The sequence below is a fragment of the Sabethes cyaneus genome, chromosome 1 (assembly GCF_943734655.1).
Source record: "Sabethes cyaneus chromosome 1, idSabCyanKW18_F2, whole genome shotgun sequence".
Lineage (NCBI taxonomy): Eukaryota > Metazoa > Arthropoda > Insecta > Diptera > Culicidae > Sabethes > Sabethes cyaneus.
Genome location: NC_071353.1, coordinates 79895958 through 79917383, shown reverse-complemented (window position 1 = coordinate 79917383; position 21426 = coordinate 79895958). Strand labels below are relative to the sequence as shown.

The following is a 21426-nucleotide window of genomic DNA, read 5'->3' as shown; positions in this document are numbered from 1 at the left end:
GTTAAATCGGACTTAAAATGGAACTTCGAATTGGACTTGAAATAGGATTTGAAATTGAATTTGATTTTTTACATCGCCCAAGAAATCCGACTTGAAATTGGATTTCAAATTGAAATTAAAGTTTTACTTAAAATTTGATTTAAGACTGGAACTAGGAGAGCATCTATTTTTGCAGAATTAGTTTATTTATCGAAAAAAATTAGCCCCCGTACTTTTAATTAGGTTCACCTCTTATTTTAATTTCTAAAAGTTCGAGGTGGTGAACGAGTTTGTATACTTCGGGTCGTTGATGACGTCGGATAACAACTGCAGCAGATAAATGCACCTCACCTTGAAAGCGCTGCAGCGGCCATGGCCACTTTTGGACGTTGTGTGCTTAGGATCATCTTTTGTGGTGTATGTGAGTATACGGTGTATGGAGGAAAAACATGAATCACAAGCTGGCGCAGCTTTTCAGCGAACCCAGTATTCAGAATGTTGCTGAGGCTGGAAGGGTACAATGGGCGGGACATGTTGTGAGAATGCCGGAAAACAATCCCGTAAAAATGATGTTTGCCTCGAATTCGGTTGGTACCAGGCGCAGAGGTACGCAGCGTGCTCGACGGTTAGACCAAATGGACTCAATTTAATGGAGCAAGTCCTGGAAAGTGTGGGACATTCGAGAAATTGGAGGCGAACAGCCATGGACCGAGTTTGTTATACAGGTGAAATCTTAACGGACATCGCATTAGAATAAGTAAGGTTATTAATTAGGATAAGTATTTTAGTTTCTCTAGCTTTTACTATAAAGGTATCGATACAAATATCGGCGTTTTAGCATCGATACTGGCCGGTATCGGGACGCTCAGTATCGATCCAAAATATCGATGTATCGGCTCAAAAGTATCGATTTTTTCGATACAGATACAGTATCGCCCAATGCTATGTCAAATTTCCAAACGTATCCGGAACCGGAATATCCGAAGGATCGGAGAGATTAGGGAAAGATCCCAAATCGTAACCTATAGGACTGTAACTGTAACACATACTAATTTTCTAGACAGTGCTCCATTGAAGTACTCAAACCTTTCAGTTGCCTTGCAGTTGTTATAGTTGCGCAAAAGCCAATCAATGGCTGGTAAGTCAAAGCTTTTAGTATGCGTTAAGGACTAAGTCTAATTGTTTGATTTTTACAGAAAATAACGTTTCAGATGATGCTAATAATTCGACTGATTTATTCTCTGCAGTTCTTTATGTTACTGATTCTGATGCAACAAATAGTGAAAGAACGTATAACGGATCTCAAAACGAATTGTTTCAACATATAATAAACACTTCAAATAATAGCTTTAAACCTGATGAGTCAATTACAGAGAATATAGAAAAAACTTCTTGGTCAATCATAGATAATTCTCAAATAAACGGAACTCATGAAACTGTTCAGCAACCAACGAATAAACTAGTTAATAACAGTGAAACGAATAACCACGGATCTCAAGTTTTTGATTCAACCAATTATAGTTCTTTACCAAAACAAGCGATTCATTTGGATCTGATACAGTCTGCATATACGCAGACTGACCTTTCATCGATAGAAGCTCCAAATTCTAGTTTACGTAATAAAAGCAACAGCCCTGTCAGAGAGAAACGGTGTCTAACTATTCGAAGTGATGAAGTAGAAATTGCTGCGAGGATTAACGTCAACATTAAGCTGATCAAAAATAGTAGTTCATCAGAATCTGATTTGGAAAATGCAGTACCAGACCAAAAAATCATATCACAAGATTGCGGTTCATCAAACAATAAAAAAGCATTCATTGACTATAACATGATGAAAATACTTACGAAGATATATGGAGATGCCTGGAGATCGTCCAAAATGATAAACCATTGTATTCCAAATAACATAGAAACCAAAGGTAAGTATGTTATGACACACGATATATCTTATAAGACAGTCTATAGACTGCTTAGAGTAATGTACATTTATGTGTCAGTTGTTGAAAAATGACTGCCTTTGGGGCACCATGCACTTCAAAATAAATTAAATTCGACAGGCAGTAGCAAAAAACGCCATCAAAATGTATTTTCTTAGCCGAAGTGCTAAGCGCACGATCAAATTTGCTAAGCTCATAGCAGCATGAAAACATCACCTTCTTCGGTATTCTATAACAAATAGATACAAGCATATATAACCTTTCTATATCAAATTTGGCTGAAAAAGTTCTGAATTTGCGGAATTTATTGCATTAACAGGGTGTCGATTATCCGGTGAAAATAAAATTCCCTGACTTTTCCAGGTTTTTCCAGGTGTATTTCGAAAAAATCCAGTTGCAAAATATCTCGCTAATTTCTCTTTTCAAAGTGTTTATTAGACTAAATTGGTTGTTAACTCTTTAATTACTATTTCTTAATGAATTCATTTGTCTTTATCAATTCAAATGCATCTTTTTTGCGACGATGAAGTGAGCAACGCAGCTTCGTTCTATTATTTGAATCCAGATCTTATATTTTTATTCGATCTACTTTTAATAACGTCGGGTTTATGATTCTATGGACTCTGTGCTCCCCTGGGTGCTTCCAGTCGAGTATCAAACATATGACTGATGTGGCCACTGAGTCCATTTGTTGGACTAAATCAAGATTTTGATGCTGAAATGGTCTATCCTCCGAAAACGAATTAATCGTAGGTTTTCACTAGTGATCGACATCAGAATAAAAATTAAAGTCCGGGTTCCGGCACAAATGGGTTAAATGCCGTAGCTTATTTTCAAAGGCTGATTTTGGTTCAGTTTGATTCGTTCTCGTTTCGGTTACAGTCTGATTTCGGTCCGGAAGTCTGGAATTATCTAGATGCAAAATTTCTTTGTATTAAAAGTTGGACTTTTCTAAATGTCATCTCCCATGACCCAATGAATAGTTGTTCTCGAAGCGTAGAATAGTGTTGTAAGAATCTTGCTACATTGGCCGTAGAGAAAACAGAAAAAGTATTGTCTCAACAATAGTGATGCACAGATTAAAAATATGTCAACATCCACTAGCCTAGCATGGACTTTTATGTCACTTTCCATGCAAAATAAACTAATTAAGCACAAAAGTTGTCCCAAAAACTTTTGTGCTAAATATCCGATCAATATCGAAGAATCCAATAAATATTGAAATATTGATAATGATCAATTAGGTGGTGAGCGGTGAGCCCTTACGAAAATCGATCAAATCGGTCCAACCGTTGATGAGAAGCGTGGTCTGGTAAAGAGCGGGTCAGTCGCACATTCATGAAATTCGAAACTCGATTTCGAAACTCTGTGATTGGTTGCACGTGAGTCAAACTCAAAATAACGTGCCATCTTTCATTTCATTTGTGCATTTGTGATGGCAATGAATAACAATGTGCCAGCTACTTGAAATAAATGCTATCCTTGCCAAGCCATAGCTTTTTCGGTATATTTTCTTCACCTGTTAAAAATCCCTGACTTCAAATGAAATTCCCTGACATTCCCTGACTTATCCAGGTTGCAACGAATTTCCCTGACATTTCCAGGTTTTCCCTGATTTTCCAGGTAATCGACACCCTGAAAGTGATTGATCGGAATTATGAACATAATTTTTTTTCTGCTTCTTATTGCGATCACTATATGAGCCGTTCCGAATTGGGTATTTTAGCGGTATTTAAATTCTCGCATATTATGATAATATATGATGTCACTGTAAAGTCACATGAAGACTTTTTTAAATTTGATGAGTGAAAGTAATAAAAAAAGCATTTTTTTCATTTAAAAATTTTTTTTTGGATAAGACGATAGCTTATAAGTAAACCATTTTTCTTCTCAGCTCGCCTTAGACAACACAGTGGATAGATAAACTATGGTCATCAGCCGATACAGGTTTCATATGGGAGCTGTCAAAAGCTCGGTCAAAATGAAGAGCTCTATTAGAAAGATAGAAGAGAGGAAGAGAACTTCTGACATCATTTCAATCAATCGGCTTGGTGGATATCTGTCAAACAGCAAATCATTCTATTTTTGATTTTTATTAATTTTTTCATCAAATATTCACTTAATTAAAATAAAAAAAGAACTGTTAGATTCAGAAAACGACGGGCTATCAAATGAGTTAAAAAAAGCAACTTTTTTGGGAAAATTAAAATACCCAATTATAGTGGTCTATTGACCATTTTTGTCAAAAATGAGATTTTTGCATAAATCGCAACTTTGTCGATAGATGTACTATATAAACACTAAAAATTACAAATTAGTAGGTTTACAACATGCTTTTTCTCATGATGAATTTTTGATCCGGAACAGAATGACCATTCTGTTCCGCATTATAGTGGTCTATGTGCATGGGACTTACTTGTGACAGAGATTGAGCTAAAACTCCCATAATTTGGGCATTAAGTGAGAGTAGTTAATAAGCGTAAGTCGACTATTGTTTGTTTTTTGGTGCCGAGTGAACTCCCCCTCCCTCTATGGGAGACCCCCCCCCCCACTAATCAGCAAAAGCCTTGTTTTCGTCAAATCCGTTAGTTTTCTTTTGCTTATATCTCCGGAAATATTAAGTCTAGAAAGATACTATTTTCACATTTTCAAAGAAAATTGCCCAAGGGATTCGAAAAAAGTAGTATTTTTTAGCACCAGTGCTGCCAAATATTTTTTAATTCGATTTGAAAACTAAAGTTCTATTTTTCTCTCAATGAATACATTTTAATCTCAAAAGTTCCGACTCCATCGTATTCCACAGATTTTTTTTACATTACATTTTTTTTTACGTTTTTTTCCTCGCCGATCCAGAGACAACGTTTTGAAGCAAGCGGCCTCTAATTTCTTATGTAAAACCAAGAGCAAAATATTTTTTTCATGAAGCAGTGAGTCTCTATGCCTTGTTGTGAAAGCATGTATACAGTGAGTAGTAACATTTTCCTGAGCAGTGTTGGCAGCTTTTTAGTTTAAATTTTGGAATTTGGCAACACTGTCATTTTTTTTTATTTTTATATAAAAAATCTGGGAAACACGATGGAGTTGGAATTTTTGAGATCAAATTATATTCATTGAGAGAAAAATAGAAATTTAGTTTTTAAATCGAATCAAAAACTATTTGGCAGCATTGATACTAAAAAAATACTATTTTTTCAAATTCATTGGGCAATTTTTTTTGAAAATGTGGGAATAGTGCCTTTCTAGACTTAATGATTTCGGAGATATAAGCAAAAGAAAATGAATGGATTTGACGAAAATAGCCCAAGTATCAATTTGGGTTTTATAACACTCTTATGATGGTTTATAAGACCAATTTTGGTCTTAAATCCCGCAATAAGAGTGCAATAAAACTAACATTGGTACTTGGGACGGCTTTTGCTTATAAAAAGGGGCATCAGCCCCTTTGGAATTCTGACCGAATTCGGTAAAAATCCAGGAAGGTCCATTACAAGTTTAACTTTTTCTTGGTCACTTGACGTGGAACGACCCATTTTCAATTCATTCAATATTATTTTATATTTTAACATTATTTTCAATATAGTACAGGGTAAATTTGAACTGCAATTCAAACAAAAGTGTATGAGATAATTTTTCATTCAAACGAATATGAAATTACTCACAGTAGTGAAATGTACTGTTCCGCTTCAAGTTTACCCTCTATATGTTGAAAATAGTTTTTTTAGATATAAATCGTTTAGACAATTTAGATATAAAATCGTTTGGAAACTTTTTTTTTTATCATGTCATTTATTTGTTGAGGCTCGTATGCGGTAGCTTTAAGGAGCCAACTTTTTTTTTATTGTCTAATTTTTATACATGATCAACATAACATAAGATGTATTCTTACACAAATCTAAGTGTAACAGTGTAGCTATCTTTCTTCTTCACTTTATCGTCTCATCTCTATCTCAATATTTTCCTGATTTTCATTCCGTTATGGAAACTTGATCTTCTGTTTTTTTACGACAAACTTCGCAGCCAGCTGTTAGAGTACAGGACAATTGCAGGGCAATTTGCTGCGACTATTGACTGTAACAGCGCCTCCCAGTCGAGATTCGAATATACGACGACTAGCTTGTTAGATCAGCATCGTATCTCGAGGCCAACTGAGAGGCTACCTCACCTACCACGTCGTACAAGATTATCCGGATTTTAGACTCGATTAACCGGGTGGAGAATTTTTTTAAAATCATCATCATTAATCATCAGTGAAAATCATCATCATTAATCATCAGTGAAAATCAGTGAAAAATCAGTGAAAGTGAAAAATCAGTGAAATTATAACAAAAGGATTATTATGACTCAAATTATAAAATTACTCTTACCTTCAAGATGGTATGGAAAATAATTAAGAATCTACTCAATGGGCGGCGCTAGTATCTTAGTAATAACTATAACAAGTTGCTTTCTTTGGAAAGGGTGTTTAGGTTACAGTTGCTAATTAACTAGTTAAGAAATTAGTTAATATTTTACTATTTACCATTTATTTATTTATTTATTTGTGTGACATAATTGCCTATTAAGTTGTTGCAAGTTTCGATTTAAAAGAATTAGTGAAAAAATGCAACAATTCGGCACCAACTTTTCAAAAGGGCCAATCTGCAAAGTGTAAACAAACCGAGTGAGGGTTTTTTTCCTATTACCGAATTTTCTTTGATTATACAATTTTCCATGAATCATGCAAAATGTTTAGAAAGTAACTGGAAATGTGTTCGCGTGACTGAGACCAATAGAATGAATGAGTTGGTGGGGTTTTTCTGGTCCATGTACAACACTGTTTTATTATATATGAAAGTTTTAAAATGAAACAAATTTAAAATATCGGCAACCCCAACAGAGCGTTTCAGTTCTATTTTTTCTAACAGTTGAGTTACAAAATTTGAAACTGGTATACAACAGTGTTCTGTTTCTGCAGATATATGAAACACGAGTAAAGCGGAGTTTCAAACAGATAGGATATTGTGTATGTGGCCAATAATAAGCAAAATACAAACTTTTGACAGTCGGTTGTTTCATAATCGTTTTCGTTCAGAATGATACAAGTAATTTAAACAAATTTGGGATGTGTTTCGGCCGACGGTTATTTGTTTGGTTGTTTCATATTGTAAAACCTGTTGTGAGTATAATACGTATGCAGGTTAGTACGAAATTATAGCAAATGTTTCTAAATTTCGCGGGGGCAGCACTATTGCTTTGCTATCAAAATAGTAGTAGTGACGGATTTTCTTTAACGTTCATTAAAAGATGACATTCACGACATTCTATTCGCTGATCCAGCAGAACAAAGGGATGAAACCAAAGACGTCCATTGCTGAAGATTACCTTGGACCCTATTCTCACAGTCATCTCACCTAATTTTTTTGGGTGAGAGCACAATTTGCGATTCTCAGTCACCTAGTTGACTCCACTCACCTGGGTGACTGTACAAATCAAATGGGGCCGGTAAGGTGAGGTGAGGGTGACTATGAGAATAGGACGCGTGAGAGAAGTGAGGTGAGGCGATGTAACTGTGATAATAGGGCCCCTGGTATGGCTTCCATCTGTTGTCCGGATCAGGGGGATCTTTCGGTAAAGAATTGTGAAACGGACAGGTACAAATCATGATTTCAAATGCTGCTCTTGCTACCTTTTTAATGATCGATTTTACGTTCCTGCCAGTATATGTAGCTTATAAAAATTTACTTAATTTGTTTCATTTATGCTAAAAAGGACCACAACTGCGCTGCATGTTTGGAATTGAGTTTTTATTAGTTGCAGTCACCCCATCGGTAGGCAACCATGTTTTCGTCGCCAACATCTCGTGTGTGCGAAAATTAAATAGCATTTCACCACTACGTTTCACTTGACTGCCAGCAGTGATTTGGACCCGCTGTCAAATTTTGAGTCCGGGGCATACTTTTGCTGTCACTGCAGCTCGATATAGATATGCCAATAGGGTGGTTGCAGTAGACAAGAATAGAGTTTCTAGTCCCCTGGCTCGAAAATAATTATAAGCCATTTGGTCCGTGACAGTGTACAAATGTCATGGACCAAACACCATCCGCGGTAATGCACATATCAAGGGGTCGGACACTCAGCACATAGTGCCCCGGCACTGCAGAGATATCAAGCGGCACTCCTCTAAAGCCTTATTAAAATAACATTTATAGGGCTTTACACACCTCCGGTTCAATTTTACATATGAAATGGGAGCACTGCCAGTTGTTAAAATCATCTCGCACGGTTGTCAGATCTATCAGATTTTAACGAATTTAACAAATCTTGCAGTTCGGCACTTTCAGTACAGCACCGGCACAGTTCGGCTCGTTTCAAGTCGCCTAACATAAAAACGGCTGTGCCGAGTGACCGACCCCTTGGCACATATGTAAAGAATTTGACACCAATAGATCCTGCTAGGTCCGGACAGAGTATCGTTAAAGGCACGCGCCGAATAGGTACGTTGTGGCAGCGGTTGCGTAAATCTGACAGATAATGCTGGACAGACAGTGGAATGCTGGATATTACTTACTTAGGTGGCTTGCCGTCATTGGCGTAGCTAGGTTATTTCCCTGGAGGGGGCCTAGGGGGTGCCTTCCGAAAAAAATTTCATTATGATCCAGTTACGCCGGCTGTCAGCAGGGTGTCGATTACCTGGAAAATCAGGGAAAACCTGGAAATGTCAGGGAAATTCGTTTCAACCTGGATAAGTCAGGGAATGTCAGGGAATTTCATTTGAAGTCAGGGATTTTTAACAGGTGAAGAAAATATACCGAAAAAGCTATGGCTTGGCAAGGATAGCATTTATTTCAAGTAGCTGGCACATTGTTATTCATTGCCATCACAAATGCACAAATGAAATGAAAAATGGCACGTTATTTTGAGTTTGACTCACGTGCAACCAATCTGTTCCGTACAAATTTCACAGAGTTTCGAAATCGAGTTTCGAATTTCATGAATGTGCGACTGACCCGCTCTTTACCAGACCACGCTTCTCATCAACGGTTGGACCGATTTGATCGATTTTCGTAAGGGCGTACCGCTCACCACCTAATTGATCATTATCAATATTTCAATATTTATTGGATTCTTCGATATTGATCGGATATTTAGCACAAAAGTTTTTGGGACAACTTTTGTGCTTAATTAGTTTATTTTGCATGGAAAGTGACATAAAAGTCCATGCTAGGCTAGTGGATGTTGACATATTTTTAATCTGTGCATCACTATTGTTGAGACATTACTTTTTCTGTTTTCTCTACGGCCAATGTAGCAAGATTCTTACAACACTATTCTACGCTTCGAGAACAACTATTCATTGGGTCATGGGAGATGACATTTAGAAAAGTCCAACTTTTAATACAAAGAAATTTTGCATCTAGATAATTCCAGACTTCCGGACCGAAATCAGACTGTAACCGAAACGAGAACGAATCAAACTGAACCAAAATCAGCCTTTGAAAATAAGCTACGGCATTTAACCCATTTGTGCCGGAACCCGGACTTTAATTTTTATTCTGATGTCGATCACTAGTGAAAACCTACGATTAATTCGTTTTCGGAGGATAGACCATTTCAGCATCAAAATCTTGATTTAGTCCAACAAATGGACTCAGTGGCCACATCAGTCATATGTTTGATACTCGACTGGAAGCACCCAGGGGAGCACAGAGTCCATAGAATCATAAACCCGACGTTATTAAAAGTAGATCGAATAAAAATATAAGATCTGGATTCAAATAATAGAACGAAGCTGCGTTGCTCACTTCATCGTCGCAAAAAAGATGCATTTGAATTGATAAAGACAAATGAATTCATTAAGAAATAGTAATTAAAGAGTTAACAACCAATTTAGTCTAATAAACACTTTGAAAAGAGAAATTAGCGAGATATTTTGCAACTGGATTTTTTCGAAATACACCTGGAAAAACCTGGAAAAGTCAGGGAATTTTATTTTCACCGGATAATCGACACCCTGTGTCAGCGATAGCACAGGGTTTTGTAGGGAAATACCAGACGGGCTTCAGGAGAGCCCGCGCAATTACGGACCAGATGTTTATCATCTGACAGATCTTGCAGAAATATCGGGAGTACAACGTGCCCATGCACCACATCTTTATTAATTTCAAAGCAGATACGATGCACTCGATCGAGGCTAGCTATGACAGATAATGCAAGAGCACGGTTTTCCGGATAAACTGGGGCAAATGATCAGAGCTACATTGGATCGAGAGATGTATTTCGTGTGTAACTCGGGAACACTGTCGAATCCTTTTTACATACTATTCAACTTCGCTCTTGAGGGGGTGGTCCGACGATAGCGAAGTCTAGGAGGATTGGGTTAAACATAAGTGCGTCGAAGCCCAAATACATGAAAGAAAGAGGCTCGATAAATCAAACACGTGCCTCACACGGACGGTAACTGTTCACAGCGTCGCTTGCCGGAAGCGGGTGGCACACCGGACAATATTTGGCGGAGAACAAACTGAAAGCGGAGAGTGGCAGAGACGAATGAATCACGAGCTACAGAAACTGTTTGGAGAGATTCTCATTGTCATCTGGCGAAAGTCAGTAGGCTATCGTGGGCCGGACATTTCGTAAAGATACCGGACGGCAGTGTGACAGAAACAGCTCTTTTCAACAGCTACATCAGCACCAGGAACAGGGAGGCTTAACGTGCGAAGATGGCACGACCAAGTCGAAAGTGATTTGAGACTTCTGAGACTGGAAAATTGGCGACGAGTGGCCCAAGATCGAGTTGAATGGAGACGGCTGTTTATAACAGCATGAGCCGGGGTGGCTACCAGGTTACTGACGGCTACTAACGATGACAACAACTACGCGCTTGCGATACCTAGCAGAAAAGGAAAACATCAACGCGGTGGGAATATATACACTGAATGTTTTTCCGGTTTTTCAATTACAATGGGGAAAATTTCTGGAGGGGGCCTGGTACCCCAGGCACCCCCTCTAGCTACGCCAATGCTTGCCGTCCTAACACAAAGCCTGTTGAATAACATTTCTCCAATCAACTTGGTTGTGGGCTACCGGTCTCCAATTCCTTGGACACCGAGTACTCCTCACCAGATCTCGCTCGACATGGTCTAACCATCTTGCTCGCTATGTTGCTGGTCGTCTTGTTCCTACCGGATTTGAGGCAATCATCATCTTTGCAGGGTACTTATCCGGTATCCTTGCAACATGCCCTACCCATCGTATCCGTCCAGCTTTAGCCACCTCTTGGATACTGGGTTCGCCATAGAGCTATGCAAATTCATGGTTCATCCTCCGCCTTCATACACCGTTCTCCTGTACGCCGCCGAAGATCGCATTAACACGGAGAATAAAAATGTCGTTTCAACCATATTTATGGTTGTTTTACGCACAAACAAAAATTTCGTTTTGATTCAAACTGAAATAAATGATTGAAATGAAAATATTTATTGTTATATCAATCTTAACTTCAAATTTGAAAATACTTTACTTTTAATTCAAAACTGCTATTTTCTTGATTCAAACAGAATCTCGTTTTGAAACAACAATATTTTCAGGTTGTTATAAAAATATTTTATTGAGGCTTAAAGCAACAATCATTTTGTTTGAAACAAACTGGAGCTTTTTCGCTCCGTGAAGCACTCGTCGTTCGAAAGCTCCGAGCACTCGCAAGTCCTCCTCCAGCATTGTCCATGCTTCATCCCCGTAGAGAACAACCAGTCTAACAAGCGCATAAGCGTATTGTACAGGGAGCACTTTGGGATGCTGGATAGTGATTATTCTAAGCACAAATTGATCCCTTGTACACTCACCCAAGTGTCTATATGGAGTGTTTGTTAAAATTTTCGCGACAGACAATACTGTTTTTCAATCTTTTTTCAAATCCCTTTTCCGCCTCACAAATAGAATAAAGTTAGGCAGGTGGCAGCACCGTTTCACACACCTAACGAGTGACATATGACATTTGTTCCACACAAATCAACACGCATCTCTAAATAGGGGGAAAAGCAGGAAGGATTGTTTATGGGATAATATCAATTAGAACTGCCATTAAAACTGGATTGCGGTTGCCTGCATTTTGTTTCATTTTTCACATGTTACAAAATTTAAAACTGTTATAAAATATAGAATAGAACAAACATTGTGCTGCACATGCCCTAGACGTTAATTTTAGAACATTTTAAATGCAAAAATCAGATTTAGGTACACAAAATTCCAACCAAGTGGCATTTTTAGTATCTTCGGACAACTTGTTTATTTTTGTCCAGCTTTTGTACGGAGAGGATCCATAGTGCGTCGAAGCAGCGCTAGCATCGAACATTAGGCCGTACGAATAAAACAGTTTGCTTTGCTTTTCCCGTGTAAATCTTATGGGAGAGTATGCTCTAACTCTTTTATTCATACGGCCTATTGTTTGTGCGAACGAGACAAATCGCATTTTGAAATATGCTTACATACTTCAATGAGAGAATGGGAGAATCCCCGCGAGAAAAAAAAATTTTTGTCAAGCAAATATTTATATCGAAAACATTTGATCATTTTTCCCCAATTCACCCTAAATATGAGTTCTTATAAGTTTAAATCATTTCTTTTGTAACAAATATAATCTAGAATCAATTTGAAATTAAAAAATAATTTTGGCCAAAAATCGCAATTTTCCGACTATTGTGCAGCGTTTCGAAAACGCACTTTTCTATCGAGTCTAGGGACAGTTTGAGGTATCAACTTGAATACAAAGAAACAAAGATTGAGAAATAATCTAATCGACCTGGGGTGACATTGCGCATCTCGTTTCGAGTGATTTTGGTTCGTTTCAACCCCGTTAAACAAATGGGCGTCTCGAACCAAAATCACTCGAAACGAGAATCGCAATATCACCCCTGTTTTTGCACAAAGCTTAGATGTTACATACAGCAAAATTACAGCCATGTAAACATAACAAATCTTGCTAATTTTAAGTCAGCTCAAACTAGTAACTTTGCCGCTGGAAGGTGGACACATGTCTGCGGGTTTTCAGTTAAACTAAAACAAAACTTTCCTGGAAGTTTCAGCTTGTTATCTTTGCTGCAAAATCAAAAAGTATGGGGTTAAGTGATAATTCCCCAAAGATTTTTGGTACAAAAATGTGCGTTTTGCTGGCTTCGAGGTACGGCAAAACTTTAGCTAGATATATTGTTAGAAAATGTGTGCGAGTCTGCACCGTGAAGTGCGTGAGGCCTACCATTGCCGATTTCGAGCACTACAGCGAGTGAAGTCTGACAATTGTACGGCGCAAAACAAATAAAAAATTTACGGCAAACTGAAAGATAATCGAATCGCCACTAGACATATAACATGTTTTAATTCAACCGATTAATCTGCGTATATTTTACACGAAAATTGATTTGATTCCAAATTTGATCAACAATATTGCCGGGTAAACAAAATTTCCCTGATTGAATTTCGTAATTCCCTGATATTCCCTGATTTCCCTGATCCAAAAATGAATTCCCTGATATTCCCTGATTTTCCAGGTTTTTCCAGGAAATCGACACCCTGATCTTACATGCTTCTTAAATAACGCTAACATTGTTTTCTGAATACACCATTGTGTGTGAAACCCGTACCTGATACGACGTCACTACAGTTGAGTTTTCAAAACCATCTAATAAATCCGCACTCTCATTGAATATTTTGCTTAGTCTTTTTCCTCGCTCTAGTGCGCTGCTAAGCATTAAATTCACGTAAATTACGAATTGCGTAAAAATAAATCGCATAAGCGACTTCAACACTTGCCAAACCGCAAGATTGGTTGCCGAAAGTAAAACGCCGTGTGATATGATACAACAATCCCGTCGACTAAACTAACGTCCCGAAAGTAAAGTGAACAGATCTCTGCTCACGCCACGGCACCAATTATTTTCGCACAAATCTTCGGTTTGGTGCAGTGCCTCAGAATTGTATGACATTTGGCAGTTTATGGGCTAATTAAAAAAATAGTATTGAAAAAATCGAGATCTCCAGTTTTCCTTGAAAGCTCTAAGGGAAATTTTCAGATTTTCTCGGACATCGCTTATTTGAAAAATTCATAACTCTTGAATCAAGCATCGTAGAACAAAGATTTTTTGTAAAGATACAAGAAAATTTTCTTAGCAATCTAGGAAAAATACCAGTTTTCACAAAATTTTCCACGGCAGTGGTAAAGAAAAGTCGAGAAAACCATGTTCTAATTCAAAGATTTTTTTTTAAAATATTGTTTTCTTATTTTCAAATTCATTATTTTTTAGTGAAAAAACTTTATGATAGTGTTTTTGTTATTCTAAAGCCGGAAAAGGTAATTTTTATAAACATTTATTTATCTCAAATAATCATTTCTCAGGAACTAAGCATCGCTGAGAAAATCCTGTTTTATGAAAATATTAGTTATATTTCTTAGTTATCCACAAAAAATGCTTCCTGGAAAAAAAATTCTACAAAATCTTTCTCGGTGGTAGAAAATTTCAAAGAAATGTCGGAAAATCTATGTTCTAATTCTTAAAAATTACGTTTTTCTTATCCGTAGATTCATAATCTTACGATAACCACGATGGCCATAACTCAGGAAGAAAACTTAACGCTATCGTAAAATTTTTGTCATCAAAAGATAGTGAATTGGACTTCATATTATACTCAAATCAGACTTGAAAAGGAAAGTGAACTTAGAATTGAGCTTGAAATTATACTTCAATTGGATGTGACGTTGGGATCAAATTGGATGGAACTGAAAATTGGACTTTAGTTGAACCTAATTTACTGTTATTGCTTAAAAACTAAACTTGAAATATTCCTTAAAATTGGATTTGAAATTGAACATATCAGACTTTCATTTGGACCAATCCAGACTGGAAGCTGGAACATGAAATTAGATGTGGGAGAAAACTTAAAACTGAAATTGAGATTTCACTTGCATTTGCACATTAAGGTTGAAATAGTAATAAATGACCAGCCTACAGATTATTGTGTTAAATATGATTATGCGTAGCCTGACATGTTTCAATAATCTTACTTACTCTCGCTTGTGGCCTTTAAAAGGGTCATTGGTTACAAATAACATTAAAGCCAAAGCACGTTCATCGCAAATATGATGAGCCATTCGAATGTCCTTCTCTTCTGACATGAATGGCAACAGGCACGATTCGATTCACCGTCTTTTGCTCCGAAAAGGTTTCACTAGTTTACTTTCACAGCTTACCACTTGTTACATAGCAAAAAATATGTAAAAATTTCTATTTTATTTGTATGAGAGTCCTTATACATACATACATCCTTGGTAGGAGGCACAGGGGTGAGGGGTCTCAAACCATCATAAAATAAATTCATGTCTCCAAAAACCCCATCTACCAAATTTGGTTCCATTTGCTTGATTAGTTTTCGAGTTATGTGGAAATACGTGTATTATTTGTATGGGAGCCCCCCTCCTAAAGAGGGGAGTTCTTACCTCCTGAAACTCCCACATGTTAAATTTGGTTCCATTTGCTTGATTAGTTCTCGAATTTTGTGGAAATTTGTGTGTTATTTGAATGGGAGCCCGCCCACTTGCGTTCTTCATAAAATTGCTCTCTATCTCCCTTCATTAAATTGCTGGTCATTTTATCTATCCAACGACATATAAATTGTTCTGTTGCGTTCAGTGGTTTAGTAGGGGCATGTGCAGCACAATGTTTGTTCTATTCTATATTTTATAACAGTTTTAAATTTTGTAACATGTGAAAAATGAAACAAAATGCAGACAACCGCAATCCAGTTTTAATGGCAGTTCTAATTGATATTATCCCATAAACAATCCTTCCTGCTTTTCCCCCTATTTAGAGATGCGTGTTGATTTCTAGATAGAATTAACAAAAGGGCGAATGTCGCAAACGTAAACAAAGCGGGTGAGAGTTATTTTTTGCTGGACCAGCATAGGAAAATCAACCCTCACTCGATTTGTTTACGCTTGTGACATTCGCCCTTTTGTTACATGGTGTCGATTACCTGGAAAATCAGGGAAAACCTGGAAATATCAGGGAAATTCGTTGCAACCTGGATAAGTCAGGGAATGTCAGGGAATTTCATTTGAAGTCAGGGATTTTTAACAGGTGAAGAAAATATACCGAAAAAGCTATGGCTTGGCAAGGATAGCATTTATTTCAAGTAGCTGGCACATTGTTATTCATTGCCATCACAAATGCACAAATGAAATGAAAGATGGCACGTTATTTTGAGTTTGACTCACGTGCAACCAATCTGTTGCGTACAAATTTCACAGAGTTTCGAAATCGAGTTTCGAATTTCATGAATGTGCGACTGACCCGCTCTTTACCAGACCACGCTTCTCATCAACGGTTGGACCGATTTGATCGATTTTCGTAAGGGCTCACCGCTCACCACCTAATTGATCATTATCAATATTTCAATATTTATTGGATTCTTCGATATTGATCGGATATTTAGCACAAAAGTTTTTGGGACAACTTTTGTGCTTAATTAGTTTATTTTGCATGGAAAGTGACATAAAAGTCCATGCTAGGCTAGTGGATGTTGACATATTTTTAATCTGTGCATCACTATTGTTGAGACATTACTTTTTCTGTTTTCTCTACGGCCAATGTAGCAAGATTCTTACAACACTATTCTACGCTTCGAGAACAACTATTCATTGGGTCATGGGAGATGACATTTAGAAAAGTCCAACTTTTAATACAAAGAAATTTTGCATCTAGATAATTCCAGACTTCCGGACCGAAATCAGACTGTAACCGAAACGAGAACGAATCAAACTGAACCAAAATCAGCCTTTGAAAATAAGCTACGGCATTTAACCCATTTGTGCCGGAACCCGGACTTTAATTTTTATTCTGATGTCGATCACTAGTGAAAACCTACGATTAATTCGTTTTCGGAGGATAGACCATTTCAGCATCAAAATCTTGATTTAGTCCAACAAATGGACTCAGTGGCCACATCAGTCATATGTTTGATACTCGACTGGAAGCACCCAGGGGAGCACAGAGTCCATAGAATCATAAACCCGACGTTATTAAAAGTAGATCGAATAAAAATATAAGATCTGGATTCAAATAATAGAACGAAGCTGCGTTGCTCACTTCATCGTCGCAAAAAAGATGCATTTGAATTGATAAAGACAAATGAATTCATTAAGAAATAGTAATTAAAGAGTTAACAACCAATTTAGTCTAATAAACACTTTGAAAAGAGAAATTAGCGAGATATTTTGCAACTGGATTTTTTCGAAATACACCTGGAAAAACCTGGAAAAGTCAGGGAATTTTATTTTCACCGGATAATCGACACCCTGTGTTAATTCTATCTTCATTTGTGTGGAACAAATGTCATATGTCACTCGCTAGGTGTGTGAAACGGTGCTGCCACCTGCCTAACTTTGTTCTATTTGTGAGGCGGAAAAGGGATTTGAAAAAAGATTGCAAAACAGTATTGTCTGTCGCGAAAATTTTAACAAACACTCCATATAGACACTTGGGTGAGTGTACAAGGGATCAATTTGTGCTTAGAATAATCACTATCCAGCATCCCAAAGTGCTCCCTGTACAAGACGCTTTTGCGCTTGTTAGACTGGTTGTTCTCTACGGGGATGAAGCATAGACAATGCTGGAGGAGGACTTGCGAGTGCTCGGAGCTTTCGAACGACGAGTGCTTAATGCGATCTTCGGTGGCGTACAGGAGAACGGAGTATGAAGGCGGAGGATGAACCATGAATTTGCATAGCTCTATGGCGAACCCAGTATCCAAGAGGTGGCTAAAGCTGGACGGATACGATGGGTAGGGCATGTTGCAAGGATACCGGATAAGTACCCTGCAAAGATGATGATTGCCTCAAATCCGGTAGGAACAAGACGACCAGCAACATAGCGAGCAAGATGGTTAGACCATGTCGAGCGAGATCTGGTGAGGAGTACTCGGTGTCCAAGGAATTGGAGACCGGTAGCCCACAACCAAGTTGATTGGAGAAATGTTATTCAACAGGCTTTGTGTTAGGACGGCAAGCCACCTAAGTAAGTAATATCCAGCATTCCACTGTCTGTCCAGCATTATCTGTCAGATTTACGCAACCGCTGCCACAACGTACCGATTCGGCGCGTGCCTTTAACGATACTCTGTCCGGACCTAGCAGGATCTATTGGTGTCAAATTCTTTACATATGTGCATTACCGCGGATGGTGTTTGGTCCATGACGTTTGTACACTGTCACGGACCAAATGGCTTATAATTATTTTCGAGCCAGGGGACTAGAAACTCTATTCTTGTCTACTGCAACCACCCTATTGGCATATCTATATCGAGCTGCAGTGACAGCAAAAGTATGCCCCGGACTCAAAATTTGACAGCGAAATCATGGTCACCTACCTGTCCGTTTCACAATTCTTTACCGAAAGATCCCCCTGATCCGGACAACAGATGGAAGCCATACCAGGGGCCCTATTATCACAGTTACCTCGCCTCACCTCACTTCTCTCACGCGTCCTATTCTCACAGTCACCCTCACCTTACCTTACCGGCCCCATTTGATTTGTACAGTCACCCAGGTGAGTGGAGTCAACTAGGTGACTGAGAATCGCAAATTGTGCTCTCACCCAAAAAAATTAGGTGAGATGACTGTGAGAATAGGGTCCAAGGTAATCTTCAGCAATGGACGTCTTTGGTTTCATCCCTTTGTTCTGCTGGATCAGCGAATAGAATGTCGTGAATGTCATCTTTTAATGAACGTTAAAGAAAATCCGTCACTACTACTATTTTGATAGCAAAGCAATAGTGCTGCCCCCGCGAAATTTAGAAACATTTGCTATAATTTCGTACTAACCTGCATACGTATTATACTCACAACAGGTTTTACAATATGAAACAACCAAACAAATAACCGTCGGCCGAAACACATCCCAAATTTGTTTAAATTACTTGTATCATTCTGAACGAAAACGATTATGAAACAACCGACTGTCAAAAGTTTGTATTTTGCTTATTATTGGCCACATACACAATATCCTATCTGTTTGAAACTCCGCTTTACTCGTGTTTCATTTATCTGCAGAAACAGAACACTGTTGTATACCAGTTTCAAACTTTGTAACTCAACTGTTAGAAAAAATAGAACTGAAACGCTCTGTTGGGGTTGCCGATATTTTCAATTTCCCGAATAAAAATGTATAGCGAAAAAACATTAAATTTCACTGTTACAAACATTGAAAAACTTCGAAAAACCACATTGCAACAGTGAAAATCGTGGTAAAAGTTACACTGGAGTTACCATGAATATCGCTGTTTTCACAGTAAATTTTATTGGAAACCGCCAATTTTACAGCGAATAAGGGGGTGATTAAGTGATGTAACACTAAATTTTTCGGCTTTTTGCCATACAAATAAAAACCAAAAACAGTAAAATTTATGGTACATTCACTATAAGTTTTACACTGTTTTACAACGAAGTTACAATGAAATTTAAGGTGAGTTCTGAAAAAGAAAATTGTAGGCTTTCGGATTATTAGGACAAAATAAAACCGGCTGATTAATTACGGTATTTCATGTTTTTGAAAAGATATGATGACAATGAATTTGATAGGCTTCGAACTATTATGATTTTCGAGCCGCATTCATCGCTCATATTAGGAAAGTGTTAGAGTATTAGTATTAGTGTAGGTCAGTACAACTACATAAACAAATTCCGCTCTTTCCCATTCACGCCTTATCTCAATCTGTTAGATCCTATCGACTCTTTGTTTCATTACCGTCTTCTATCGTTCCCTTTGTCAATTGTAAAATCTACCGTTATAAAAACTTAATTATATGCCTGACACCTCATTCGATGTCAAGACGTAGAAACAACGAGGTTGGTCTATTCCATAGGTACGGAGCCTTTTCCCGAACACCCGCGTTAAGAGTCGCGGCTAATATGTTGACAGACGAACAAGTAAGTCGCAAGGGCCTGCAAAGTGTCGTCGTCCCGTCAGTAAAACGAATTAGATTAAACTTCTCGATCGATGGTTTCTACACTAGACGGAGGAAGAAACACAATTTATATCTACAAATAACTCAACCTGCCAAGGATTGGACCTTAGATAGAGATGATTTCCGGTGGCCATTTGCTTCGAAACAATTTGAATTGTTGCCGAATTATATGAAAATTTTTCCAAGAACGGTACAGTGAAGTTACAGCATAAAGTATTGTAAACAGTACAATTCATTGTAATCGTAAAGTTTTTACATTAATATGAATAAATTATATGAAAATTTTTCCAAGAGCGGTACAGTGAAGTTACAGCATAAAGTGTTGTAAACAGTAAAATTCATAGTAACCGTAATGTTTTTACATTAATATTCGTTATGCATTTCTACCCGGGTTGTTTCTTTTTAAAACTTTCATATATAATAAAACAGTGTTGTACATGCCCTAGCATAGGACAAAATTTGAAACTGGTATACAACAGTGTTCTATTTCTGCAGATATTTGAAACACGAGTAAAGCGGAGTTTCAAACAGATGGGATATTGTGTATGTAGCCAATAATAAGCAAAACACAAACTTTTGACAGTTGATTGGTTCATAATCGTTTTGGTTCAGAATGATACAAGTAATTTAAAAAAATTTGTTATTTGTTTGGTTGTTTCCTATTGTAAAACTTGCTGTGAGTATAATACGTATGCAGTTAAGTACGAAATTATTGCAAAGATTTCTAAATTTCGCGACGGCAGCACTATTGCTTTGCTATCAAAATAGTAGTAATGACGGATTTTCTTTAACGCTCATTAAAAGATGACATTCACATCACTATCCGCTGGTCCAGCAGAACAAAGGGATGTAACCAAAGACATCCATTGCTGAAGATTACCTGGGGTCCTATTCTCACAGTCATCTCATCTAAATTTTTTGGGTGAGAGCATAATTTGCGATTCTCAGAGTCACCTGGGTGATTGTACAAATCAAATGGGGCCGGTAAGGTGAGGTGAGGGTGACTGTGAGAATAGGACGCGTGAGAGAATTGAGGTGAGGTAACTGTGAGAATAGGGCCCCTGGTATGGCTTCCACCTGTCGTCCGGACCAGGGGTATCTTTCGGTAAGGAATTGTGAAACGGACAGGTAGGTGACCATGATTTCAAATGCTGCTCTTGCTACCTTTTTTATGATCGATTTTACACTCCTGCCAGTATATGTAGCTTACAAGAAGTTACTTAGTTTGTTTCATTTATGCTAAAAAGGAGGTAAATGCATTACCGGGATCAAAACGACACAAACCACAACTGCGCTGCATGTTTGGAATTGAGTTTTTATCAGTTGCAGTCACCCCATCGGCAGGCAACCATGTTTTCGTCGCCAACATCTCGGGTGTGCGAAAATTAAATAGCATTTCACCACTGCGTTTCACTTGACTGCCAGCAGTGTGATTTGGGACCGCTGTCAAATTTTGAACCCGGGGCATCCTTTTGCTGTCACTGACTGCAGCTCGATATCGAGATGCTAATAGGTGGGTTGC

At 37.8% G+C, this 21426-nt stretch overlaps 1 protein-coding gene across 2 annotated transcripts in view; it reads left to right on the top strand.

Moving 5' to 3' along the window:
- Positions 1-988: 988 nt before the first annotated feature.
- The window catches only part of LOC128735656 (uncharacterized), a 121109-nt gene continuing 100671 nt past the window's right edge, over positions 989-21426 (top strand). The window contains exons 1-3 of one of the 2 annotated variants that reach the window (XM_053830149.1): positions 989-1117; positions 1176-1898; positions 3811-3981. In XM_053830149.1, the coding sequence (XP_053686124.1) occupies positions 1111-1117; positions 1176-1898; positions 3811-3836 (756 nt within the window). In that variant the 5' untranslated portion in view covers positions 989-1110 and the 3' untranslated portion in view covers positions 3837-3981. Of the gene's footprint in view, positions 1118-1175; positions 1899-3810; positions 3982-21426 lie in introns of those variants that run through there. The other variant, XM_053830143.1, reaches the window with a different exon arrangement.